This window comes from Gymnoscopelus microlampas (assembly GCF_963454915.1).
Source record: "Gymnoscopelus microlampas genome assembly, chromosome: 17".
NCBI classification, from domain to species: domain Eukaryota; kingdom Metazoa; phylum Chordata; class Actinopteri; order Myctophiformes; family Myctophidae; genus Gymnoscopelus; species Gymnoscopelus microlampas.
In genome coordinates, this window is record NC_139954.1 from 38,496,045 (window position 1) to 38,522,339 (window position 26,295).

The following is a 26,295-nucleotide window of genomic DNA, read 5'->3' on the forward strand; positions in this document are numbered from 1 at the left end:
GTGCGCGCGCACACGTGTCTAACCGTGAGGGAATGTGATCTGGAAGGGCTTGGTCGTGTTCCTCAGATTCCACATGGTCAGACTGCCGTCTGAGTGGCTGCACATGAACTGCTTCCCCTCGTGATGCCAACTGACCGAATGGATGGCCTGCAGAGAGAGAGAGAGAGAGAGAGAGAGAGAGAGAGAGAGAGAGAGAGAGAGAACATAGAAAGGGAATGAAAAAGAGAGAGATGGAGACATTGAACTGACTTCATGGATTTTTCCCCCCACTGTGCGTAAACATTCAATGTGTAAAAATCCACTACTGAGAGCAGCAGTCATTCTATTTTCTGGTTTTCAAGTTACTGTGTCCAAGATGAAATAACAGAAACTAGTTACGAGTACGTATTATTATTATTATTATTAGATATTACACATCAATCAACATTTCAGTTTCCACATGTGCCAGAGTTAGCTAAAGAGCTCATTTTCCTCTGTAAACCCCGGGCAGGTTGCTCAAATCTGTGGCCTGTACAACTGTCAATACAATACAATACAATACATTAAAACAACAACAAAACCCTGCATACTTGCATGGGCCATGTTTAAGGCCTGTTCACCTATCTACAGTAGATCATCCAAAATTTGTCACCTTGAATCATGCAAGCACTAATAATCACTTGTTTGTCATTGTAGAGCCTGATTTATACTTGGTTCCGCATCGTGAATCAGGCATATCTCAGGCATTTTCACAGTGTTCAGTAAATGCACCATTTAAAGAAAAAAGACGAATAAAGAAACATGATTTTTTTCTCTTTGAGCGTATCAACATTATGATGTTTCCTTCATTTTATACAGGCACAGTAGCCTTGTATTCATTATTTTGAATTTAAAAAACTGTACTGATATATTGGTAATAACACAAGAATATTAATAGTTATATCAACAGTCATTTTGTATTTTAATTGAGAATGAATATTCTCTGACAGCCTCTCAACTCACAACTGAAAATAGGTAAAGCCATCAATGTGAAAATAAATAAATAAATAAAAGTGAATTAATTCCATGTTGAAAGGGTTTTCAAGGGTTCTCGTCTAATGGTTTGATTGTTTGGTTTCATAACGTGTTCCTGTTTGAATCAAATCCCTTTTCTCCATCAACACACACAGCAAACAGCATCCTTTATTAATACGAGACAACACCACAGATGCTCACATAAGCGCTCAAGCACATACTCGAATGCACCGATTTTGATCTCCGTTTGATTGTTCGCTCCTCTATTTTCGCTTTTGTTTGCCGTCGTATTTTGTCGGTAGGGGAATATCGTTAATGAAACATTCACAGCAATAAAGCATTCCGTTGCTGTCGGGCACAAACCTTGTATCTCCATTAAATCCGGGAAAGCATCTATGCCGCGCTGCAAGCTTGTATATCTGCTATTTTGGCATTCGGCCTCAGGTCTGTTTTTCCCCGTAAATTGATGCCCTACTTCATCATACAAGAGTGTCACACACAATTTGTGAAAATAGCAGATCTACAAGCTCACAATGCGTCGCGATGCGACGCATTGTGAGCTTGTAGATCGGCGATTTTCACTATTTTAATTTAAAAACATAAGACATACAAGGTTTCCACCCGACAGAGATGTTTTTTCTTTTGACAGACAGAAGACAGAGATAAAGTAAGTGAGAGAAGGAGAGACGGAGTTGACACAGAATCAACCTGAGAGAGAGACAGATCTTTTATCTATTTCCACGAATTTCAGCAAATGGATATTTGATCTTTATTAGCACTGTTGACAGGCATGCACCCAAACAATCGACATAACAACTTGCACACCCTGACACACACACACACACACACGCACGCACGCACGCACGCACGCACGCACACAGGCAGGCTTTAGATAAACCCGGCCGGGAAGTGAATCATGCGAGTCAATCAGCCAGCCGAATGATAAATGAGTGTGTATGGATTGAGAACGGTGGGGAAGCCTCCAGATCAATAACCTAACGCAGCCAGTAATCAATAGATCGATAGCCTAACGCAGCCCGTGAAAAAAATGACGTAACACAAACGGATGGAGAGACAAACACGGGATAGCAGACAGGTGGGTGTGGAGAGATCAACCTTTAAGTAAAAAAGAAATCACCCCAAATTCACGCTTTCAGTAGAAAACTAAGACATCAAACCGTTAAAGTAGCCTGTACTGACTGTGAATTACTTTATCAGACGCCCTGGAGCATTGAGTCCAAAACCACGATAAAAAGCGATCTGACATTCAATTTTCACCCTTTTCATTTATGAACCACTTAAACCCTCTAGACTTAGTGAAATGGACCTGAGTTGGCTCTGTATTGTAAGTCTGTACTGTACTTACACTGCTTTTTGTCCATCCAAATCCCTTCGCTAAAAAACTGCCGATCTACAAGCTCACAATGCATCGCAACGCAACGCATTGTGAGCTTGTACTGTAGATCTGCAATTTTTTTTAGCTAACGTTCCCCCCAGAATAGCCTATGGATGCTGGGGTTCAAGTGGTTATTCAATCCCTGGGAATAACCACATTACAGGTTCCACATGTGTTTCATTTATCCGCTGCGTCCAGGTGTGGCATGGGTAAGGCGTTTGATGTTGGCGTGTGAAAATTAAGTGAGTCAGAGAACGTCCAGGGAGGCTTTCGCAGCCTTAATCTATGTCTGGCGCTAATTAAAAAAAACGATGGGTGTCTGGTCGCCCTGGCACTGGCTGTCACACTTGAAAATGATTAGCTCTCCTTCCCCGGGGTGCAGCTATAGAACTCCTCAGCTTCCGCCTGACACCTGGGTTCTCCGGGCCGCCTAATATTATTACTTAAACTGACACATAAAAAATGAGGACAGCTGCACCAATACCACTTTTTAATGAGCCAGTACGAAGTGCTCTGTTTTTAGAGTTCCTCGCTAGTGTTTTAAGTCTTATATACTTTGTCATATCAAGAATAGCAAAAAAATGCCAATGTACAAGTTCACGACGCGTTGTCAACTTGTACATTGGCTATTTTCGAAATATTAGGAAATATTTTGAATTTCTTTCGCCGATAATGACATGCTCAAAATAAGGACGGCGGGATGAAAGTGCTTTAAATGCAACAATTGATTCCCTCTCGTTCCCTCATGGGAAGTTAGCCTCAGTGGCCTTGTGGTGGAGCGGAGTGTCCCCCTGAGATTGGGAGGTGCGGGGTTCAATCCCCATCATACCAAATACTTAAAAAATGGTACCCAATGCCATGATTAGAGGTAAGTCCCTGCGTAAGTCCATCCGACACATTTGCGCAGTTTCCTGATAAATGAACAAGCTTGTCTCGGTCAACAGAGACTTGCGCGGATGTTACACGAAAATCGGCGACCGATGCCTTGCAGCCCGTGGTGATTGTGTAATCATTCTATTCAATGGGTCACCGCTTTTTGTTGTGACACACGGCTGACGGTATTAGTGGTCTTGTTTTTATTACATTAATTTGTTGCACCTGTGTAGACAGACACAGACCCAGCAACAGCCTCAGTTCCCTCAGTTGTTATTTTTGTTTGGCCATGCGGATGGGCGGTAGTCTTCCTTTTTTCGGTTTGACTTTAGTTAGAATTCGATTTTCAGGTAGGGAGGGGGGCCCGGCTTCTACGGCCCTATAGAGGTTGGCCTGGACCCGCCTCCATTCTTTAGATTTTTGCTGGCATCTCCAGGACCTTTTGGTTCTTTGCTTTCTTCATTTTGTTAACGTATTTGCATTGAGTTTCATTATGTTTTTCCTCAATGTTTATTTTCGTGGGGGAGAAAAACGAAAAACTTTGACAATCCTCTTGTGGTGTCCTTCTTTATGTTGTGGTCTCCAATTTGAGCCACTGGTTATTTTGTTGTATTTTGGAGGCCGTAACAACGTACTAGCGTCAGGTCCAAGAGGTGTACTCATGAGAAATAAGAAAGATTGTTATTCATTCGACAACAAATTGATCTCCTCATTGGGAGAGTGGCACTCAGAGAGAGAGAGACACACTTGGGTCTGAGGAGGCTCTTTGCCAGCTGTGTTTGGGGTAGTTTATTGTCTCCTGTTGCCATGGAGATGGCATGACTCTTGCCGACTCCTGGATGCCTAATGTAGAGTGAGTCCTCTGACGAAACGCAGAGAGGAGGAAGGGGGTGGGGGGAGGGGGGGGGGGCATCAAACAGCAGTAATTAACAGCAGCCAGAAGAAGCTTCTCTTCAGGGGAGGGGGGGCGGTGATGAGGGAGAGACAGGAGATCAAAATCAGCCCAGCGGACCGCTCCGGCGCGAACGGAAAGTGTGGTTCTGGTGGGAGGTGAATCGAGGACACACAGGTAAGAATGACAGATTGGATGAGACGGGTGCATTTTGTCGCTATCGGACGGAAACCTCATTAATGTTCCAAACTGTTACTTTTCCGGAAATGGTTCCAATGGATCCAATGTGGTTATTGTTAAGTCACAAGCTCTTTTCATTGGCTAAATATTTATAAAAAAAAACACACACACACACACACTTTCACTTTAAAAAAACTTCGCAATGCGTTGAGAGCTTGTAGATCGGCTATTTTCACTACTTTTGTATGACACTGTTGTACGATAGATAAAATTAGATATGCAGACAGACAGACAGACAGACAGACAGACAGACAGACAGACAGACAGACAGAAACAGACAGACAGAAAGAAACAGACAGTCATTACACACCTCATCATAATAGATTCTGAAGTCAGCTTTCTTGATCCTCAGGTCCCACTGTACGATGGTTCCACTCTCAAAGCCTATCAGCAGCTGTAGGGCAAAAACCATGTGAGCTCACACAAAAGCATATGTACACAAGCTCACAACACAATACTAACATTATCAAGTCTTTCAACAGTTTTAAAGGAATATCTGTACCTAAAGTTGTTTAATTTCTACCGGTGGGAGACGCATAGAGTCTCCTTTACCGGAACCCACTGCTCGTCATCAAATTATTGCCTATATCTAATATCCATGAATTCAAGTCTCCATGGGGTGAGTAATCGATAGAAAATAAGTTATTTTTTGGGCAAACTATCCCTTTAAGACATATTCTGCATTCACACAGGCAGCTACAAAAGATACAAAACTACAAAGCAACACAGCATGTCTGTCACAGAGTGGCTGTTAGAAGTGTTGCACAACATGCTCGGCGACGTCATCAAGCATGCTTCTGACGAGTGAGGGAAAATATAAAGCCTGGGGTTAAGCCATGAAAACTGTCTCAAAACATTTTCAGATGGGGGTTGGTGCCTTGCATGGTTTCCTCCGCCATCGGTGTATGAATGTGTGTGTGAATGGGTTAATGTAATGCACAATCTATGTAAAAGTGCTTTGGATAAAGTGCTATATAAATGCACCATTTACCTCAAAATTTTACTTAAGTGCAGTACTTGAGTAAATGTACTTAGTTACTTTACACCACTGGGAGAAAGAAGGTGAGTGGAAATGGTGAAACAACAGTTGCTCATCTTGTAGCTGCTACTGTGAAGTTGAAGCCAGCTCAACTCTATTGTGTAGCTTTGTAGCGGGATACAAAGCTACACAGCGGGTTACAACAAAGCTACACAGCGGGCTACAAAGCTACAAGTGTTGGATGTATCTCTGTATCTTCGTGTCGCATGGCTTCCATTGGAAATGAAACATAGCCTCTGTAGCTTTGTAGCTGTCAGTGTGAATTGTGTGATGCACGGTTCAAGATTAATAGGCCATGCCATTTCAATGAGACTTTGAATTGGATTCGGTTTGGGTGTGTGCTCTAGTAAATCATTTTGAACTCTTTATACCACTGCTTCTCAATGAGTGGTACAGGGACCTCCAGGGGACCAAATGGACCATTTTCAGGTGTATCAATGGAACCATTTGGTTCCATTTACACGGAGGATTTTACATTGTAACATGCATTAACACATTTACACCTGAGGCCGGTTCACTAAAATAAATATTTCTCAGCCTCTGTAGCAGATGGAAACATAAAACTTTTTTTTTTTAATGCTGAAACCTTTGGCTTTTAGTGGAAATTACTTTCATTTGCCCTAATGTTCATTACAAAAAAAGAAAGAAAAAAGAAAGAAAGACAGACATACAGAGATTTGTGGAATTTATATTGATTTGCTTTTGATTACTTTGGTTATATATATTTGTTTCGTAATGTTTTTTAAATGAACATAAATTAATGTAATTCTGAGTAATAGCCAAAGGTTTAAGCTATCAAATGTTTTTTTATTTCATGTGTCTATCTGCTACAGAGGCTGAGAAATAAATACATATATATAGCAACATCTAAAATGACATGTTCCCGGCATGAAAGGTATGCAACAACATGGTCTAAACGGCTATGGGTGTCCGTGACTAATGCATATCAAATTGGGGGTCCTTGAAATAAATAAAAAAACGCTGAGAATCATTGCTCTATACCAGTGGTTCTCAAAGTTGGGTCCGGGGACAGCAAAAGTAGTTAGCATAGCATCGCAATCATTTTAACCACTTTATCCATTTATAGGTTGGCTATTCAAAAATAGCAGATCTACAAGCTTGTACATCTGCTATTTTTGGACATTTTAGAAAAATAAATAAAATAAAAATCTTCTCTTATAGGGTCCATGGCAAAAAAAAAATTCAGCTGGGGGGGTCGGCTGCCAAATACATATTCATTTGGGGGTCCTTGACCTGAAAAAGCTTGAGAATCACTACCCCAGGGCTGCTGCTCCACCCCCCCCCCCCCCCCCCCCGACACACACACATACTTTCATAGAATGCCCCCCCCCCCCCCCCCTTCCAGAATTGGGACGCTGCGGTTTAACTTGTTAATGGAGTAGATAGAACATCTCAATGGAATGACGATTGGCCCCCGAAACGCTGTGATAACACTTCAAAGTCAGACAAACAACAAAGCAACAAGCTATAAACCTCTCTGTCTAATCCTCCCCTTAGCGACCCTCTCCTCCTTCTTCATTCACCCCTCCAGACACTGTTGTTCCTCATCAGCCCCGACCCCACGCACGTACGCACACACACACACACTTGATTGCTTATGGTAGTCCATCGTATCCGATGATTACTTCTACTTTTTTGATGAACCTCTGTCTGTCTGTCTGTCTGTCTGTGTGTGTGTTGAGCTCCATCCTGAGCAAGCCCTGCTATAGCAGATCTACAGAGAGAGAGAGAGTAGTTTTGTGAGGCATGCAGGGATAAATAGAGAGCTACCTCTTGAAATACAAAGAGGCAAGACAGGTTCAACTAAGCTGGCCCCAAACTATTCTGTGGTTGTACTACATGAAACCTTATGCCTTGTAGCTCTCATGTCATGCTTGTTGGAAATACTGTGTATGTAGCTGAATCAGCTTCTAGTGCTAACCCGTTTTCTCATTTAAAAAGTTCCCACAAAACTTCACTACATGTAATGTAAACTTTCAAAACCATCTGCATATAAAATATCATTCACTACAAGAGACTACAAGAGGACAAGTTACAAAAAAATTGGGAAAAGTGGGCTTTCTTCCTTCAGCCAATGCATATTTTCTTTTTACTAAAGTATTAACAGTAGCAATTGTAGAATGCAGCCTCTTTGCCTTGTCTTGTCCTTTTTTTGGTTTTGTATCCTTGTATGTTTGTTTGTCTATTTTTTCCAATGAGTTAAAAAGACAAAACATCTGCATACAGTGGGGCAGTGTGTAACTTTCCACACTCAAAGCAGACGCGCATCGAGTTTAATACTATTTTGTCCTCAGATGACTTGTTGGGTTTTGGCAAGCCGAAAAAACTACTTTTGCTGCTAGCTTTAGTGTTTCCATACTTCTAGAGGCTTGTAGATCTGTTAATTTTGCAATTGTTTAATAAAAAACTAAAACAAGATTGAGTTTTTTTATGTTGAAACATTTTTGTGGAAAAACAACAGCAACTAGTTAGTCCAATTCTAGCTAACAAGCTTGTAGATCGGCTTTCTGCTATTTGTCATACAACTAGAGCTTGAGTCGATAGCAAAATATCGCTGCCTCTGTTTTCTTTTTTAGACAAATCCAATACTGGCCTGGCCTGTTACCTGGAATTACCCCGCTAGCCTCACATCACCATGCGTCTCTACACAATACATTGTAATCACAATCAATGTCTTCAGACACTGTCCATGTGCAAGCCAAGCTATTCAACTGTGACATTCAATTGGCTTATGCTGTAGTTTTATCTAAATCACCAGCGAGGCATCCGTCTCGATGATATGTCCTTGGCACCAAAACTCCATCTACCTTGCACTGCAGCATTCATTGGCACTACATTACTGAATGGATAGCAATAACAATTCATACCGAACATCTGCATACATGCACAATAAAAAGCAACGCTGCACATTAAACACGTACTCAAGAACATTATGAAACATGATTGACAATAGTATTATGCAAGCATGCATGGAGAACTGCTTTGAGACAAAAATAAAATCTGTACATAATGGTTTAACAGCACTGAGAGAATCAGTGTAGATCGTTCTATTTTTGAGCAGAGTAAGTATAAAATAGCATTAAAGTGTGGTTAAACTAATTGTGATGCTACAGTATATTAGGTTATGTTTCCAGGGAACCCCTTCAAGGGACCCCCGGGAGACCCTGGGACTTTGACAACCACTGATCTAGACATCAACTGGACTCAACATCTCAGATCCTCGTAGCAGAAACCACAGTTCCTTTCAGTTTTTCTCTTCGAACACGATGCCAGCTGCAAACAAAAAAAAAACATCCCCTTTCTGACGTATTTTGCAGCTTTTTCTCCCGACAGCCTCTCAGTGCATTTTCACCCACACCCACACATCAGGTGCCAATAGGCCGCAGAGAATCGATTCCCCTCCGTGGCCTTAATATCTCACACGGTTCAGCTCCCGAGAAAGGTTGTTATGCTAGAGGGGGCTTTGTCTGCAGTTGAAATACATGTTTAAACACTCTATACTTAGTAAACTTGACCAGAGTTGACTCTGTACTTGATCCGCTCTCTTCCCCTCTCTACATCAATGGTTTTCAACCCTTTTCATATCAAGGCCCATTATTTATTCGGCATTTGAGCCACGGAACCACCGTTTGATTTTGACTCTCAGACCCAAGACTTTGAATATTTTGTTGTCGTTGGATAGGATTTTGTCCACAATTCCGATGTGGTACCATCATAGGAGAGATAATAACAGGCAAACAATAACAGGCAAACGTTGATCAAAATAACAATACTTTAAAGTGATGTTTAACAATAATTTAACTCTTGAGAGCATAAAATGACACACATCCTCGGAATTTACTGGCCTACCATTACAAAAGATCACATTTTTTTTCCATCTGATTCATTGATGTTGATTCATTGATTTCAGTGATTAATTTATGTATTTAACCTGGCAGTGAAAGAGTTAATAAGGTGTGCTTAGTCCTTGGAATTACAGTAAATCACAAAACAAAAGGTTCAGTATTTCAAGTCTACCTCTATATCTTCTTCCTATATACATTATAATACTGTATATATTCCCCTGCATGCGCCTTCTCATGGTGGGTAAGAAGAAGGAAGGGCCTCCCCTTCCTTCTTCTTTGCGAGGAACGATAGTTAATCGAAGAAGGGCTTAAACTGCTCAAACCCCGGGGAGTGGAATGGAGGATAAAGGAGGTTTCTTTCATCTGCCTACTCACCTTGCCTTCGTCCTTCGGGCTGTCGCTCAGATGAACCACAGGCCCTGGGTGTGTTTTTGTCGATCTTGAATGGAGAGAGAGAGAGAGAGAGAGAGAGAGAGAGAGAGAGAGAGAGAGAGAGAGAGAGAGAGGGGAGAAGGGATATAAAGAGAGAAAGATAGAGAAGAGTGTGAGAAGGCAGCAGAGATCATAATAGTAAGATAATATGTACTGCAATTACAATTTGCCAATATTGTGATATCGCATCCATATAATATCATAGGGCTGGGCGATATGATTTCAAATCAAATCTATTTTTGTACAAAATGGCTTTTTGTACAAAATATAATACAGGATTAAGTGGTTAATCAGTCTAATCAATTTTAGTCAATTATAAAACCAAAATGATTTGTTATTTATAAGTTAGTTTTAAGTTTTAAGTCGGTTATTGGTTCGAAATATCGGTTTCGAAATATTTTCAGTTTAATTACCCAGCACTACAACAATTTTAATATTATATATTCATGGTTATCGCGGTTTGCATTAAAACCTGAATACTCTCCCTATTTAATTTGGATTAGTAAAACTATATCAGTTTCAGTCAACCAGCCCCATCACCCAAGCCAGCCCTATCAATTTAACACTTATCCATCTGTTAGATATCCATCTGTGTAATGTCATAATTTGTAATGAAGATGGATAACCTCTTTCATACAGTAGCTATGCTTTCATGTTTTCATTTATATTACAAGTTGTTGATTTAAACGAGGTGGCCTGGAACTTTCCTTCAATACAACAAATGTGTTTCTGCTGGCTTGAGGTAGAAAGGTTTTTGTCAAAGTAATTATTAAGTGACGAATAGCAATGGAGAGATGCCTCTATCAAGCAACATCTCCCAGTGTCACCTTGCCCAACAGCAACACATTTGTATTGCTGCTTTTTGAATTAACTACATTCTATTCATATCAAACCCATGCATGAGAATACACCACATTTGCATAATACTAAGTATGTCTTCTTCGTCTTTGTGCGCTTAACAGTGACTTGACAGTTCAACACAACCAATGTCTCATTATGTTTTCGCAGCAGCTGGTACTGTAAACAAACTACGGTACACTGTTGAGCAGCCGCAGCGTAACGCCAAACAAAGGATTTGTCAGAGTTCTGCAGACAGCTATGGAACCTGACCAGAGAGCCAAGGAGTGGAGTACAGCGGGCATGAAGTTCAGCTGAGCCTGTTTGCCATGCCTGCTGCCCACACTGAACCCTGAATACACGCAGTAAATAAGCCGAAGGTATCAACAAAAATACTGACTTTGTAGACATAGGCTGCTTTCACAATCCCTACCGTGCTGAGAAGAGTGAATGCCAACACCCCAAACTTACTGCAACAGCCCTCAGACACGCAAGCAGGCACGCACACACACACGCACAAACACGTTCGTATTACTATACTTGCGACTCGCAAGTTAGTGATACGCGTGTGTGTGTGTGTGTGTGTGTGTGTGTGTGTGTGTGTGTGTGTGTGTGTGTGTGTGTGTGTGTGTGTGTGTGAGAACTATTTTCAATGCCATCCTGAAATGTTGATGTCCTCGCAAGTAGCGAGGACATCAACATTTCAGGATGGCATTGAACACAGTTGAAAATAGCTGAAAAATTGCCATTAAATAGCAGATCTACAGCTGAGCTTGTAGATCTGCCTAAACCCAACCTCTAAATGTTTATTCCTAACCCCAACCTGAATCTTTTACTAATTGTAAGCCTAACTGTAAACATATTTTTTTTTTACCATAAAACTTTTTTTTTTCTTGAGAAGACCAGGAAAAGGGTCCTCAAAATGTCTTCTTCCCAAATCCTACTATGCTTTTGGCCCTCACAAATATAGTACAAGTACACACACACACACACACACACACACACACACACACACACACACACACACACACACACACACACACACACTTGATTTTGACATGAACAGTGTTTCATCTCGGCTGGATCTTTGCAGAAAATAAACATTGCTTTATGTTTCTCGCTCTTAGAAAATGCGTGATTTTCCCATTAGAATGGTTTACCCATTATGCTCAAGGCTGTTTGCCTTTGTCTGGAGAGAGCATTCACACTGCCACTGCCACAGACTTCTCAGAACGGCAGAAGGGAAGGTATATCAAACGGGCGAGAACTTTGCTCGTCGAGGGGTGAAAGGCTTTCAGAAACGCACAAAGAACAGGCATGACACTTGGCATGAAAAAATAGAGACATTATGAAACTTTGGGTTGGCTTGTCTGTCACTGCAGCATAAAGGCCTGTTTTATGGGCTTCATTAAGGTGGATTCGGTTGCTGGGCTACGGTATATTAGTGAATAGAAGCAGCCGACCTTCTGTTGTTGGCTGAAAGCAATTAAATGAATCAAATCAAATCCAAAGGATCATCCATCCATCCATCCACCTATCCACTGGTGCAAAGTAACTAAGTACATTTACTCTGTACAGCACTTAAGTACAGTTTTAAGGTACATTTCTTGATACTTTATACTTCTACTCCAACGCAAATATTGTACTTTTTACTCCACTACATTTTTTTTTACTTTAGTTACTTTTATTATAATTATTATAAACATACATTAACTACTTAATGTTGATGCCAACACTTAAAAAAAAAAACTTTTACTCCGCTCTCTATATTATTATTACAACAATCTCAGTAATTCTTCCACCACTTCCATCCATCCGTCTATCCATCCATCCATCCATCCATCCATCCATCCTCAACTGCTTATCCTGAAGTCAGTTCACAGAGGCAGCAGTTCCAGCACTGACCAGCAGGTGACCCCAGACTTTCCTTTCCCCCGACCACGTCAGTTTGCCTTGCGGTTTCAGGCTGGGGTATCCGAGATATAATCCCTCCACCTGTGTTTAGGGTGCCCCGTGGCCTCCTCCGAGCTGGCCTGGCCTGGGAAAAAAATTCACTAACTTGAAAACTAACAAAAATTGGAAAATAAAATTGCTGTTTTCGCTATTTCTCTGTACCAGCTTTATACCAGCTGTCGGCACCAACGTTTTTATTACATAATAGCCTAAACTTACTCTGGCCATTTTCAATCCTGCACCGAAAGTATAAAAAACTAAAACTAATAAAAACTAACTAAAACTATTGCCATTTTCAAAAAGTAAAAACTAATAAAAACTAGCCAACCCGCTCTAGAAACTAATTAAAACTAACTTAATTAGAAGGAAAGTGTCGAACTAAAACTAAACTAAAATGAAAAATCCAAAATGGGAACCAGTACAGACCTCAACCGCCAAGCAATGCAGAGGGTCCGCCAAGCAATGCCAGAGGGTCCCCCGGGCAATCATGCTTATGAACTACATTAACAAGCCAGGAAAAAAAATATAAATAAGCTTGGGAAACACTAATACCTCCCACCCTGTCTGGGGTCAGAGGCAGCCTATGGTGTTAAACAATTACACTGCAGAGATAGATGTTTAACTACTTAGAAGAACCCTGCACAAAGCTATGGGCCAACAGCTGTCTTAAGGGAAATAAGGACATGAGGACATGAGAGATGCTGTATGTGGAGCACATGGGACCATTAACCTTGCCCTGTGACTAGTAATGATCTCCTCCAGGACATCAGTCTTTCCTGTGTGTGCGTGTGCGTGTGTGTGTGTGTGTGTGTGTGTGTGTGTGTGTGTGTGTGCGCTTGCGTGCGTGCGAGTGCATGCGTGTGCACGCCTTTCAGCAGTTAATCTCACAACTACACAGATCAGTGTCATATTTCTTGTGCGCGCAGACAAACAAGGACCTACATTCTTGAATATTTAAATCAGTCAATGGCAACTACTCCCTACAAATTAACTGTTGAGCGCCCAGTTTCGGCTGCTCGGCCGCTACAAAAATCTCCAACATTACAACATTCGAGCCTGTGAGATTTCCCCCTACGAAATTCGGCTATATATTGCCAATTTAGGAGCTTACAGCGCAAAGCAATGTGATACATAATGAGCTTGTAGATTGCCTTTGGTTTGGTCATTTCAAACAAGATTTCAAACTTTCTTTTACGTTATTTCTTATTAATGCAAGAACAACGGCTTCTATTTCAGCATGCTAAATTTCCAGGAGGATAAATGCTGTAGTTTCTATTACATTGGAATCCCCATTGATAGTGTCATTGGTAGGCAGGTTTCTGAACTGTCCATATTCCACCAAAGAGACACAGCGTGTGTAGACAGACATTGTGCCATTTTTAATGAGCATTAGTGAGGACCAATTATATGAGGATAAGGTTGAGATGGCAGTGGCGGAAAGTAACAAAGTACATGTACTCAAGTACTGTAATTAAGTACAATTTCAGGGTATTTTTTACTTTACTGGAGTATTTCCAATTTTCAATACTTTTACTTTTACTCCACTACATCTCAGAGGCAAATATTGCACTTTTATTCCACTACAATCATTTGAAAACTTTATTTAGTAGTTACTTTGTAGATTTGAATTATTAATACAAAACATACATTAACCACTTCAGCCTTCTACATTGCAGTATTGATACTTTTACTTAAGTAAAGAAATGTACTTTTTCCACCACTGGAAAATGGGTGATATGCTCCTTTAAGAAAAGGTCCCCCTCTCTGTTTTTTTTTGGTTGTTTTTGTTTTATTTTCACAAATCAAACCATGTCAGAGGTAAACAGACACTTTTAGTTTTTACTGGGCAGGGTTGCAGTGTGTGAGGCAGGAGCATGCTGCTGACCTGAATCCCATCCCATCTCAGACACCTCAGCCGACCCTTCTGACAACAACTCTATCTCAGACAACAGACATTTCTCAACCGCTGTGAACAAAGTGCAGCTGTCAGCTCCAACGAGCCGGAGTGAAATCTTTTCTGTCTATATTGTCAAAAGAACAATGTGATGAGAATGTGTTATTCTCCGAAAGGATTTGTCCTTCTAGTCTTCCGCTACACCTGTTATGGAATAGAAAGTCATTGAAAGAGCATTTTGCTCATTAATACAAATGTATGGATCATTGTGTTTTCCATGCGTGATCAGCCGTCAGTTGTCCCTGTATTCAACTGACTGACTCACAAACAACAGTGCTGAGTGCTTCTAAAAACCGAGGTGGATTACGTAACTAACTGAATTAAATTGTGAAAATGGTAGAAGAGGTGAGAGGCTCAGAATTATGTAACCATACCAGGGGATTGAACCCACAACCTTACCACAAGTAGTGGCAAGGTCATGGTGGCCTAAAGGCCTTTTCACACGGGAAGCGTAATCTATTCCCTTGTCATGACGATTAACTGTAATACAACTAACTGTGATTAACAATTTAATTGTGTTTTTGGCATGGAACATTAATGACAATTAAATTTCTGTTTGGCTTAGGCTTCGTAAGCAAAAATTCCACAGGGCAAATATGACAAATAACGTATAAATACAAAGAAATGACTCACATAACTTTAAAAAAATAAAGAAATTGAAATAGCTGATCTACGAGCTCACAACACATTTCCTCTGTGTGTCTGTCCATCCATGTATTGATTTCTCTCTCTCACTCTCTCTCAGAGGTGCTATGGAAACAGAGTCATTCTTGACAGCTGCCTGGGGCCAGGTTAAACACTAAAATGGTTATTCACACCCGCACTTTGATTACCCCCATGTAACACACACACACACACACACACACACACACACACACACACACACACACACACACACACACACACACACACACACACACACACACACACACACACACACACACACACACACACACACACACACACACACACACACACACACACACACACACACACGCAGAAACCTGCACTCTTGCACACACAAACGCTATTGTACTAAGTGCCCTCATTTGAATGACAGCTGATTGACATTCAGCACAGGTGCGCTTAGCAGCACAGGTGCTCTTTACTTAATGACGGCTTTCAATTCAGTCCAAAAAAAAGAGAAAGGGAGAAATACGCCAGAGCCTAGAATGGGTTTCATTAATTTATCAGTTCACTACCTGCTGAATATTTAAGTTGTGTACATCGCTGAAACAACAACCACACATAACACATGCACGCACGTACACAGAATATTGTGTCTTGCCTTACTGTGCTTACTATGTAACTGTGCTGTGCTGAACAACGTGATGTGTTTCTGCACCCTGATTCATAAGGCCCCACCCTATATCTGCTTGCTACCTTCAGTAAAGCCTTTGGAACCCCCTCAAGCACCCCTGGGAGTCCCCAGACCCCACTTTGAAAACCACCGACCTAGACAAAGAGCATAATGCAGTGCAGGACACATCTGGGAATAAGAGGAAGAAAGAGCAGAGCAATTTCTCATTTTTATGACTTACTGTACTGCAGTGTTTGAATAGTTTGATGGACGCAGCCCTGGGGATGTAAGGGAAAAGTATAAGCTAGCTTTATTGGAGTGCTAACACACCGGCTGAATAACGCTCACAGCGTACATACATACTGTACAAACCACCTTTATGTCACTACAGATTAATGTGTCATTCACCGCCTCACCCCTTAATAGTGGAAACGCAACCTCCTGTATCGACATCCTTGCCACTCATGAGGAGAAATAGATAGCTTTCGACGTGTTATGAAAGGTTATGCCTCATGAATATATTTCTCGCCCACATGAAATAGTGGTATTTAAAACTTTTGCCTCGATTAGGATTAGTAAATCATCTTTGCTATTAACTTTTTCTGTCCCAGCAACACACTCTTGCGAGTTCTTTCTAAAAGAAAAATGTATATTACTCCTACATTTTTTGATTTTTCATATTCCATAGCTAAGATTGACTTAGTGGCCTCAAATCAACGGTCTGATTGCCGTGAAACTGCATGCACGTTGGCCAATGAAGAAATGCCACCTTTTTCAAATTGGCCTCATGGTGGTGCTATACAGTGCTATACAGTAAAAAAAAACGTGTCGCAAATTATTTTATCGGGATTAAGGTTAGGTTTAGCCATAGTTTTTGTCGCCCCCAGCCCACTTGGTTTCTGTTGTTACCCTCCATGTAAAGGATAAGGATAATTCATTTTAACAGGTCGTTCATGAAAGTCCTTGCGGTCTTGTTTCCAATGAGAACCTGTGAGCAATTAGGGGTTAAGAGTCTTGCTCAGGGACAAATTTCATTTCATCGACACATATGCTGGCCTGGCCTGGAATCGAACCTGGGGCAACCAGGGCCTCTGGCTCCCTAGGCGGGCTCACTAACCACTCAGCTATGACCAAAGTACAGCACTTTGGTCAATCTTGATTGTTTTAAATGTGCTATACAAATAAAGTTGGATTTGATTTGTAACAGGCCGATTTACATTTTGTAAAAAAAACATTTTGAACCGTAGGTCATAGAATCAAAATGATGTTTCCCTTGGATTCCTTGGATCATCACGCAACTCCACAAAAAAAGCCATGTTTTCCACCATGTTATATATCTTTGCAAAACTGTTTTTGCTCCTACCAATTTCGTCCAAACCTCACCCAAATTGGTGGGGTTATGTGATCAAGATGTACTGTATAAGTATGATTTTTCAGATCCCATTTCAAGTGTCTATGACCAAAGTTTGCAGGCCCTGGGTAGGCAACCCGACCTGCTCTGAGGAGCACACTTTTCTAGTTGATACTTAGTTGCATGTCGGTGACAAACAATGAAAATACCCTACTTTAGTCTTTAGGGTTATGGTAAAAAAATAGCACAAATTCTGATAATGTCCCAAAAAAAAACGCTCACAAGTATAGTAATACAAACGTGCATGCTTACGTGCGTGCTCATGTGAGTGGAGGCACACATGGAATCCCTGTGCTCTCTTCCCTCCTTATGTTCCACTGGAGGAACACAACCGCTTGTTGTTCCGTTTTATGATTTATAATTTGTATTCATGAACATGAAAAACAAAAATCTCATCTCAAAGTACCAAAAAAAAAAAGAATAACACGCCATTGTTATTCATTTGGCTTCTTGTTATTCATACTGAGTGGAGAGCACTCCCCACTCAATCAACAGATCCTCCCAATGCACTGATGAACTCATTCTCCTGCACATCAACCTCCTTCAAGCTCCTCTTCAAAAAGAACAGTAACTAAGTATATGTGCTCAAGTACAACTTTGAGGTGCTTTTACTTTTCTTGAGTATTTACTTTTTCAATACTTTATACTTCTACTCTACTACATCTCAGACATGAACGGCCGTTTCCCATCGGATCACTGTAACTTGTCAACGCCCCCTTGGCCTCGGAGGCGCGTCTATAACCACGCCCCGTGGTGACGCACGCGGAACTGCGGACCGCATTAAATAACTCCCGAAACCCTACAATACCAGGAATACCAGGCGACTCTGTGGCGTGCAAAGATAAGCATTAGACTTCCAGTTTAACATCATGAAATCGAATCTCCCTCCCGACGCAATTTTCTTACCTTACCAAAATTCTTTCATCGGTATTAAGGTTAGGTTTAGCCATAGTTTTTGTCGCCCCCAGCGAGGCGGACCACTTGGTCAGAACAGACTACAGCCCTTAATATTAAGTTCACAGTTCCAACAACGGAGGCGTCTGATGTCTGAAGCGGACTGGAGCCACGAGAGAGGCACCGCCGAGCAAGCTGCCAGGAACCGTAAACTATCGAGTTTATACAAGTTTGAGGCCATTCAGTTACCACCCGACAGCAACCAGTTGCAAACAACACATGAGACATGGTAAGTTCTAAGATTAATTGTGATTTATTGATTGATACCGAATCCATAAATTGTTGATTTTACATTTCACTTTTTGAGCAGATTACAACATTGAGTTGTGTGTTCATTTTACTTGTGAGCTTCTGTTAGCTTTTTAAAGAGTCAATTCATTCCCCCTATTTACAATCAATGTGATAATTAAGTAAAATGCCTCCTGGCTGCAGCTGCAAAATGTAAGTCAAATGTGTTATATTTCTTCTTTGTCTGCTCAGTTTTTTTAATTAAACGACAATACGCATATTATTAATATTGGTTGATATGTTGCTACTTAAATTTCCTCAATAGCACTACTCCATCTGTTCCCTTTTAATGTTCCGCAACATTTTTGCTAAATTGTCTTTGCTCTGCTTATTTTGCTGCAAGTCCACATGGACTGAAACGTTTGCACTAGTCTGTACAGTCCCGTAATAGTCTCAAAAAGATTTAAAATATTCAGACACTACTTCAGACACACAAACACACACACACACACACACACACACACACACACACACACACACACACACACACACACACACACACACACACACACACACACACACACACACACACACACACCAACAGGTTTTGCTATACATTTTGTTAGGGTGTGGCATTTTAAAATATTGTTCAATGTGCCCTTTGTGAACTCAGCACTTGAGCACTTGAACCTCCAGTTGAGCACACAGACACACACACACACACACACACACACACACACACGCTCGCACGCACGCACTGTTCACGCTGGTGGTAAAGCTGCTCACTTTAACAAATGGCTTCATGGTGGGACAGCGATTTAAGTGACTGACATTCAGTGACAGAGGACTTGTCAGGCTAACACTAGAAGTGACAATGCAAAAAAAAAAAAACGTCGCTCAGTCTGACAGAGGAGGTTTTGTTACCTCGACGGCCCTTTATAAGCTGTAAAGTCATGACATAATGCTTAACAAGTATGTCAATACCCTCCATAGACCATGGGGAGCGTCAATGAGGCAACATGAGAGTGTCACTTAATGGGAACAACAAGGCAATTAAAGTTTCAGTCTAGAACTTATCTGATTGAATAGAACATACTTTTAACCAATCGGTATGGTACAGTGGGTAAATACAATAAAACTAGAAAATCCGCAGCAGTTACACGTGGTCTCCATACTTTAGCTATCTATCAAACTATCAATCTATCTATCCTACTCAACCATTGTCATCACTGCTACTATGGTGGCCATCATCTTTATTGCAGTCATCATCATCAGCATCACAAATGTCCCTGCGACAGTGCAGACAACTCACAGTTCTATGGCCTTGTTCCACATGATGACGTATCCAGACAGCACAAAGGACTCGATGTTGACTATGTGAGTGTTCCCGCGCTCCGTCCCCACGTATAGCCATTTACTCTGGAAGGGCAGGTGGCAAAATGTGATCCTGCAGGAGAGAGAGAGAGAGAGAGAGAGAGAAGGGGGGGGGGGGTTAAAATGATTCAACCTATTCCAAATTGCTCATTTAATTTCAAGATGTTTTTGAACATAGCAGATATACAAGCTCACGTGTTGTTTTCAAATAGCCGACGTATATATAACGTTAAAGCTAGCTGGTTAAAATGCTATTTTAATACATTCTGCTGGAGACCCCCTGGAACCCCGTCAAGGACCCCTGGGGTCCCCGGTCCAGACCCGACTTTGAGAGCCACAGCTTTAGACAGTAATGCAGCTAACACAGTGAATGCTAACATGATCCTCTCGCTTCACTTTCAGGCACCTCTCCATTCTCCTGCAAGCTTCAGTATTGTCCGCTCTCCCCAGGGCCCCAAATCCTTATTGAATTGTCTGCTAGCTCATTTGTCTTCTATCTAATAATCCTGTCTCTTGCTCGGCTGGTGGTACACACATTACACACTTACAAATAAAAGGTGCAGACTGGAGCCGAAACTGGTTCCTCAGAGTGATGCCATAGAACTATTTTCAGACCAAGGTTCTTGAAAGAATCATTTATTTTAATGGTTCTATAAAGAACCCCTTTTAACCACTTAAACCCTATACTTGTCTTCCAGGGGTCTGTACTTGGCCCGCTCCCTTTTCCCCTTTACACCAAATCTCTTAGTAAAAAAAATGTCGCTATTTTTGGCGAATGTTCGTCTATTAAGACAAACCTTAGTGTCCCAAATTGGGGTAAGTGTTTAAAAGGTGCACCATAAAAGTTTCAACAAAGAACTTTGACTAAAAAAAAAAAGGGTTCTCTAGAACCATATGAGGAAAACAAATAACCATTCACTAAATAAATTGGTTATTTATTGAACCTCCAGCATCCCTATTCTGGGGAACATTCACAAAAACATTTTTTTGTAGACAAAGACATTTGGTGTAGGAAAAAAACTAGTCCAAGTGTATACAACTCAGGTTTATTTCACTAAGAAGACTAGAGGGTTTAAGCAGTTAAGAAGCACCATTTCTCTGTAGAGATGTGGTGGTGGAGAGCTGGAGCCCAGTATGAGCTAATCAACATGGACAGGAGTGAATTAGAATGTGTTGATCTTCATTCCCTGGCTAAAGGTTCTTATGAAGATGATGAATGCTAATGTCATGTGAATTACAGTTGAAGCACCTTTCTGCCTGTACCCCCCCCCCCTGATTTATTATTATTACATGTCATATGAATACCATACTTGGCTTGCCTGGCTATTCATTAATCTGCAAGTGATTACATACTGTAATTAAGATTCCATGCGCGTGTTGGATCCCATGTGTGAAAGATGGTGGGTCAATATGTGTTTTTTATGTACACGTCTCTTCAAATTTAATGGAGTGACGATGAATGTGAAAAAGCTCAAGCTTTGCACATTTTTTTGTTTGTATTTATGCTGAGTTCATACCGGCAGCTACAAAAGATACAAAGCTACAAAGTAACACAGCATATCTGTTGCCTAGTCGTTGTTGAAACGTTGATCAAGCATGAAAAACATAAAAGAAAATATGCAATAATTAGTTTTACCCCCAGTACAAGCAGGGATTGTGTGAAGAAAGAAGGTGAGTGGAAATGGTTAAACAACACTTGGTCGTTTTGTAGCTTTGCCTTTGTAGCTCCAGTTGAAGCCAGCTCAACTTGGATTGTAACTTTTTAGGTTTTGTAGCAGCTACACGCATCAGGGGCGTCACTCTCCATCTCCATGTCGTTGGCTTCCATTGAAAATGAACGGTACAGTATACTGAAGCATTGTAGCTGCATGAACGCAGCATTAGGATTTACTTTTAGAATTGTCAGAAGTGTGTCGTGTTCACCAGTAGCTTGTTCACAGGCTATACGGGCACCAGCTCACTGAGATAATTAAGGTCCAGTTAGAAAGAAACAGGCGAGGCAAGATAACACCAACAGGAGTATTACTGTTTGGGGCCAAGACGCTCACAGTACAGCAGGAAAAGGCCCTGAACAAGGTTATAATAGTTTTGGATTTTTCATTTTAGTTAAAAAATAAACTTTAATGAAAAATCCAAAACAATTATAACCTTGTTATGTACACTCTCAGTGTTACAGAGCAGTATGGGTCAATTTGGCACCTAACTGATCATTTAGCTGAGGACCTCTTGGAACCCCCTCAAGAACCCCTGGCGGACGTGGCGGTCCTTGGACCCCATGTTGAGAACCACCAGAATGGAAATCCACTTACATTATGTTAAGCCCTGCCTCAGGAAGGGAGATAGAGTACTGCACATAATATTCATTAGTCTTGCAAATCAAATCACAGGTCAATACGAGTTCAACAATAACGTTCTTACAGTATACAGAAGGGCAGTTATTAAGATAATACTTGTGAACATGATTAGGGGTACCTAGATCTACAATGTATTCAGAATCCTCATCGTAGAATCATAGATACCCTCCAGATCCACAAGGACAGGATCACAACATGTAATGTACTGCTAGTTTTCTATCCTACCAGGTCTAATTTGTCCCTGATTAGAAGGTTAGGGTTACGAGATCTGTCCATTAGTCCAATGGCCCATTATTCTGATGCCCCAATATTGTCCCAATATGCTTAGTTATAATGTGAGAGAGAGAGAGAGAGAGAGAGAGAGAGAGAGAGAGAGAGAGAGAGAGAGAGAGAGAGAGAGAGATGTCCTTATTGCTTCATAGTCATTTGGAGGAAAGTCTCATGGGAAGGATTTTCAATTAAGCCATTTTTCAATTTTCTATTTGCACCGGCGGATATTGCTGTAAACCGATAACTCAACACAATTAGCCGCAACATAATCTGATGATATTATTGTGGAAAATTTGAAATGCACCACGCTTAGCTCGGAGACAGATAATTATTAGGCTGTATATTCTCAAAGGTGAAATTGTCATTATCATTATACGCCATGACATGTGCGCTGTACAACAATTTGCACATGCTCTATGGAAACAGAGAGCGATGCATACACACAAGAGATCTGTATTGATGGCATGAGATAAACCCCCCCCCCCCCCACACACACACACACACACACACACACACACACACACACACACACACACACACACACACATTAAGTGGTTGCAACGAAAACAGTCAATGAGGAGTGCAGTAGAATACTGAATACTGTGCATGCAACACACAAGTATGTGTGTTGCATGCACAATGTATGGGTATAAGGGAGTCACAGTCTGTACAGTTGATGTCACTGTACAGTGAGTGCAGTGACACCTCTGGCCTGAGGGTGGAATCTGTCCTGGAGCCTGCTGGATCGTGGCTGGTTTCCCAGATGGTAGCAGTCTGAATATTCCATCAATAGGGATTAGGATCCCTGATTCAGTCGGTCAGTATACTCCCATTGGGACAGTCGTAGAAGTATCCTGGAGTCCATGCCTTATGCTCTGTCGTACAATGGTGCCATACGCGGAACATAGGCGATTTTCGGTGCACGACACCGTCGTACGACGATGTATGAGTTAGGCTTGAGAAGGGCCGCTGTGTCGCTTGCCTCGTCTCTCCACTGCAGTCCTGTCGATGTGAATGGACGCGTGTGCTCCCTTTGCCGCTTCCTGTAGTCCACGGTCATCTGGCTTTGTTTCATTGACGTCCAGATGGAGGTTGTTATCCAGACACCGTGATGTCGGGGCTCACCTCCTCTCCTCTGGAGGCCGTCTCGTCATTGTCTGCAATCAGGTCGACAACACTGCGGCGCCGTCCTCAAATTTTATAATGGGAATATTCAGGTGGCCACATGGTGGTGTGTGACAAACCTTTGACATTATTGTATTAAACTGCACATATGGACCACTTTGTATTGTTGCTTGTTGTACTGTTGTTTGTCTAGATGTTTGAATGTTTATGGACCACAATGGAAACAAGCTTTTGGATTTCTTTGTGTTATCCATTTGGCTTTGCTTTTTTTTACATACTTACATACTTTTTTACATACTTTATTACTACTGTCAATATCAATCAATCATATCTCAAAATTAAGCAATACAAGGTAAACTTATCTATAAGACTGCTCATTTAACCGTTTTTTTTTTTTTTTGGTGCTCCTCAGGGGCCTGTTGCAGGACCATTTGGAATCCGACAACACGGAACGAGAGAGCTCGAGTGAGTAAAAACTGAAGAATATGAACCTTCCACATTGCAATTGTCAAAATGTCATACTTTGATGAATCCAAAATGCCTAAAGACATATCAACAATAACGCGATGACTCATGGTGACTCATGGTGAGTCAGCCCACACAGCCCACTCAGTGCTGACAGACCCCATCAGCACCATTTCCTCACTGTCAGGTGGAAACCAAAAAATGTCCAAAACTGGTACATTTCAGGAAATTGAAAAAATAACCTATGTTTCGATGCATCAATTGTAGTTATTAGTTAGTCACAAGCGCTTGTTAATACTCAAAACTAAATATTTTATAAAAAACCTGCAGACATGCTTAACCACTTTCGCTGTAAGAAAATAGCTAAATTAGCTCGACTTCCTGCCACTTTGAAGAGGCGTCATCGCAGCCTGCCTCATAATTATCAGTTGAGGAGCACAGAAGCAGACATCAGGACTATAGCTGCCAGCTGGCCGGCAAATGAAGGGCCAGCTGAGCAACAAATAGCCTTAATGAAGTAACTGAATAAAGAGATGGACTGATCTAATGATGATCTCTAATTAATTTCTACATTGCTGCTAAAAAGGTTTTACCATACTGTACCTGCCATTTTGCTTATTTTTTTGTATCTATATTTGTTCTGATTTGTATTTATTATTATTATTTCTATTATTATATGTTGGCTGTATATCGCTATCGGCCGATGCTTACCATTGGTATATTGGAAAATAAGTTGACATTCACTCTGGAACCAACGGCAGAGAGTATCTATAGGGGGTGGGACTTCTGTCATACATATTTCCCCCGGAAACAATCTTTTCCGACCAATCACAACACTTGTTTAATTTGCGGAGAATGTACGGTTAAACAGATACGTAAAGCCTCAACGTCCTTTCCTCGGGCGGTACTTCCGACAAATTCCGGTACTTTCGTTTAGACACTCAACCAGCTAGGTCTGAGCCAGTTTCAGTAGCGTGAGGCGGCTTCATGTACAAGCAGTGGTGTAAAGTAACTAAGTACATCTACTCAAGTACTGTACTTAAGTACAATTTTGAGGTATTTTTACTTTACTGGAGCATTTCCAATTTTCAGTACTTTTACTTCTACTCCACTACATCTCAGAGGCAAATATTGTACTTTTACTCCACTACAATTATTTGAAAAAAAGTTACTAGTGACTTTGCAGATGTAAATTATTACATTTAGAAAACATACATTAACCACTTTAGCCCTATTTTATACCTATAGGCTATTTGAAAATAGCCGATCACTTAAGTAAAACATTTGAGTTTTTTCCAACACTGTGTGTGTACAAGCATATGTTTATCCAGCACGCAGTGACTGACAGTTCTGGCAGAACAGCAATTTTCTAGTGACTCATGATCCCTTCCTAGCAGAGTTTGGAGGGGTGCGTTGCAGTTTTAATGGTGTTGGTTTTGCAGGGACACGGAGCTGAGCGGCAGGTCAGCATCCTCCCTCAGACGTGTGACTCACCAAGTCACCGTGGCCTTCCTTTCATTGTTTTTCATCGAGAGAGTGGATGATTCACACGACGCTTGACACAACGGAGGACGATGGCTGATAACATCCCACTAGAGGAAGAAGGGGGCTAATGGGACCGTGACACAGATTACCACTCTGTGTGTGTGTGTGTGTGTGTGTGTGTGTGTGTGTGTGTGTGTGTGTGTGTGTGTGTGTGTGTGTGTGTGTGTGTGTGTGTGTGTGTGTGTGTGTGTGTATATGAGTCATACACCGTTAACACAACAGGGTTATTATAGTTAAGTGAAACTAACAAAATACAAAAACTAGAATGGGAAAAACATTTTAGTTAACTGAAATAAAGAATACAATCGGAGCTATACAAAAAAAAAGAGAAACTAGATTGCGTTTCCAAAAGTAACTAAAATCATAGAGAAAATGTATTTATCAGTATCCAATATTCTTCTTTAAAAATAGCTAAAATAGACGATCTACGCAAGCTCACAAGCTTGTAGATATGCTATTTTTTTTAAAGAACAGGTGCCAAATTTTGCAATAGATAGGAACAGATACAAAATGACACCAAATACCTATACCGTTCTCAAATCTTTCATTTGAGAACGGCTAGGTGTGCTGTCATGCTCATATGAGCATGACTGGAGAGCCTATCTCAACCAATCAGATTGTTTGGTCAGACATACCTGTTGTATAATTGTCATTCATACATGGGTTGGGTACAAGCAGCGAAATGTTGATGTGGCATTTTCCACAAGACAGCAGCACAACATAAGATAAACTGGAGATGTATAATTAATACAATAAAATAAGATGAATAAAGATAAAAGATAAAGTTGGCAATT

General features: G+C 41.1%; 1 protein-coding gene across 1 annotated transcript in view; it reads right to left on the bottom strand.

Annotated features, from left to right (window-relative positions):
- stxbp5l (syntaxin binding protein 5L) overlaps positions 1-26,295 on the bottom strand; it is a gene marked incomplete at its 5' end in the record, with an annotated part of 257,766 nt that overhangs the window by 77,275 nt on the left and 154,196 nt on the right. Inside the window, 4 exons of the mRNA XM_084085444.1 lie at positions 24-147; positions 4,705-4,788; positions 9,675-9,738; positions 19,681-19,815. Coding sequence (XP_083941570.1) covers positions 24-147; positions 4,705-4,788; positions 9,675-9,738; positions 19,681-19,815 — 407 coding nt within the window. The remainder of the gene's footprint in view (positions 1-23; positions 148-4,704; positions 4,789-9,674; positions 9,739-19,680; positions 19,816-26,295) is intronic.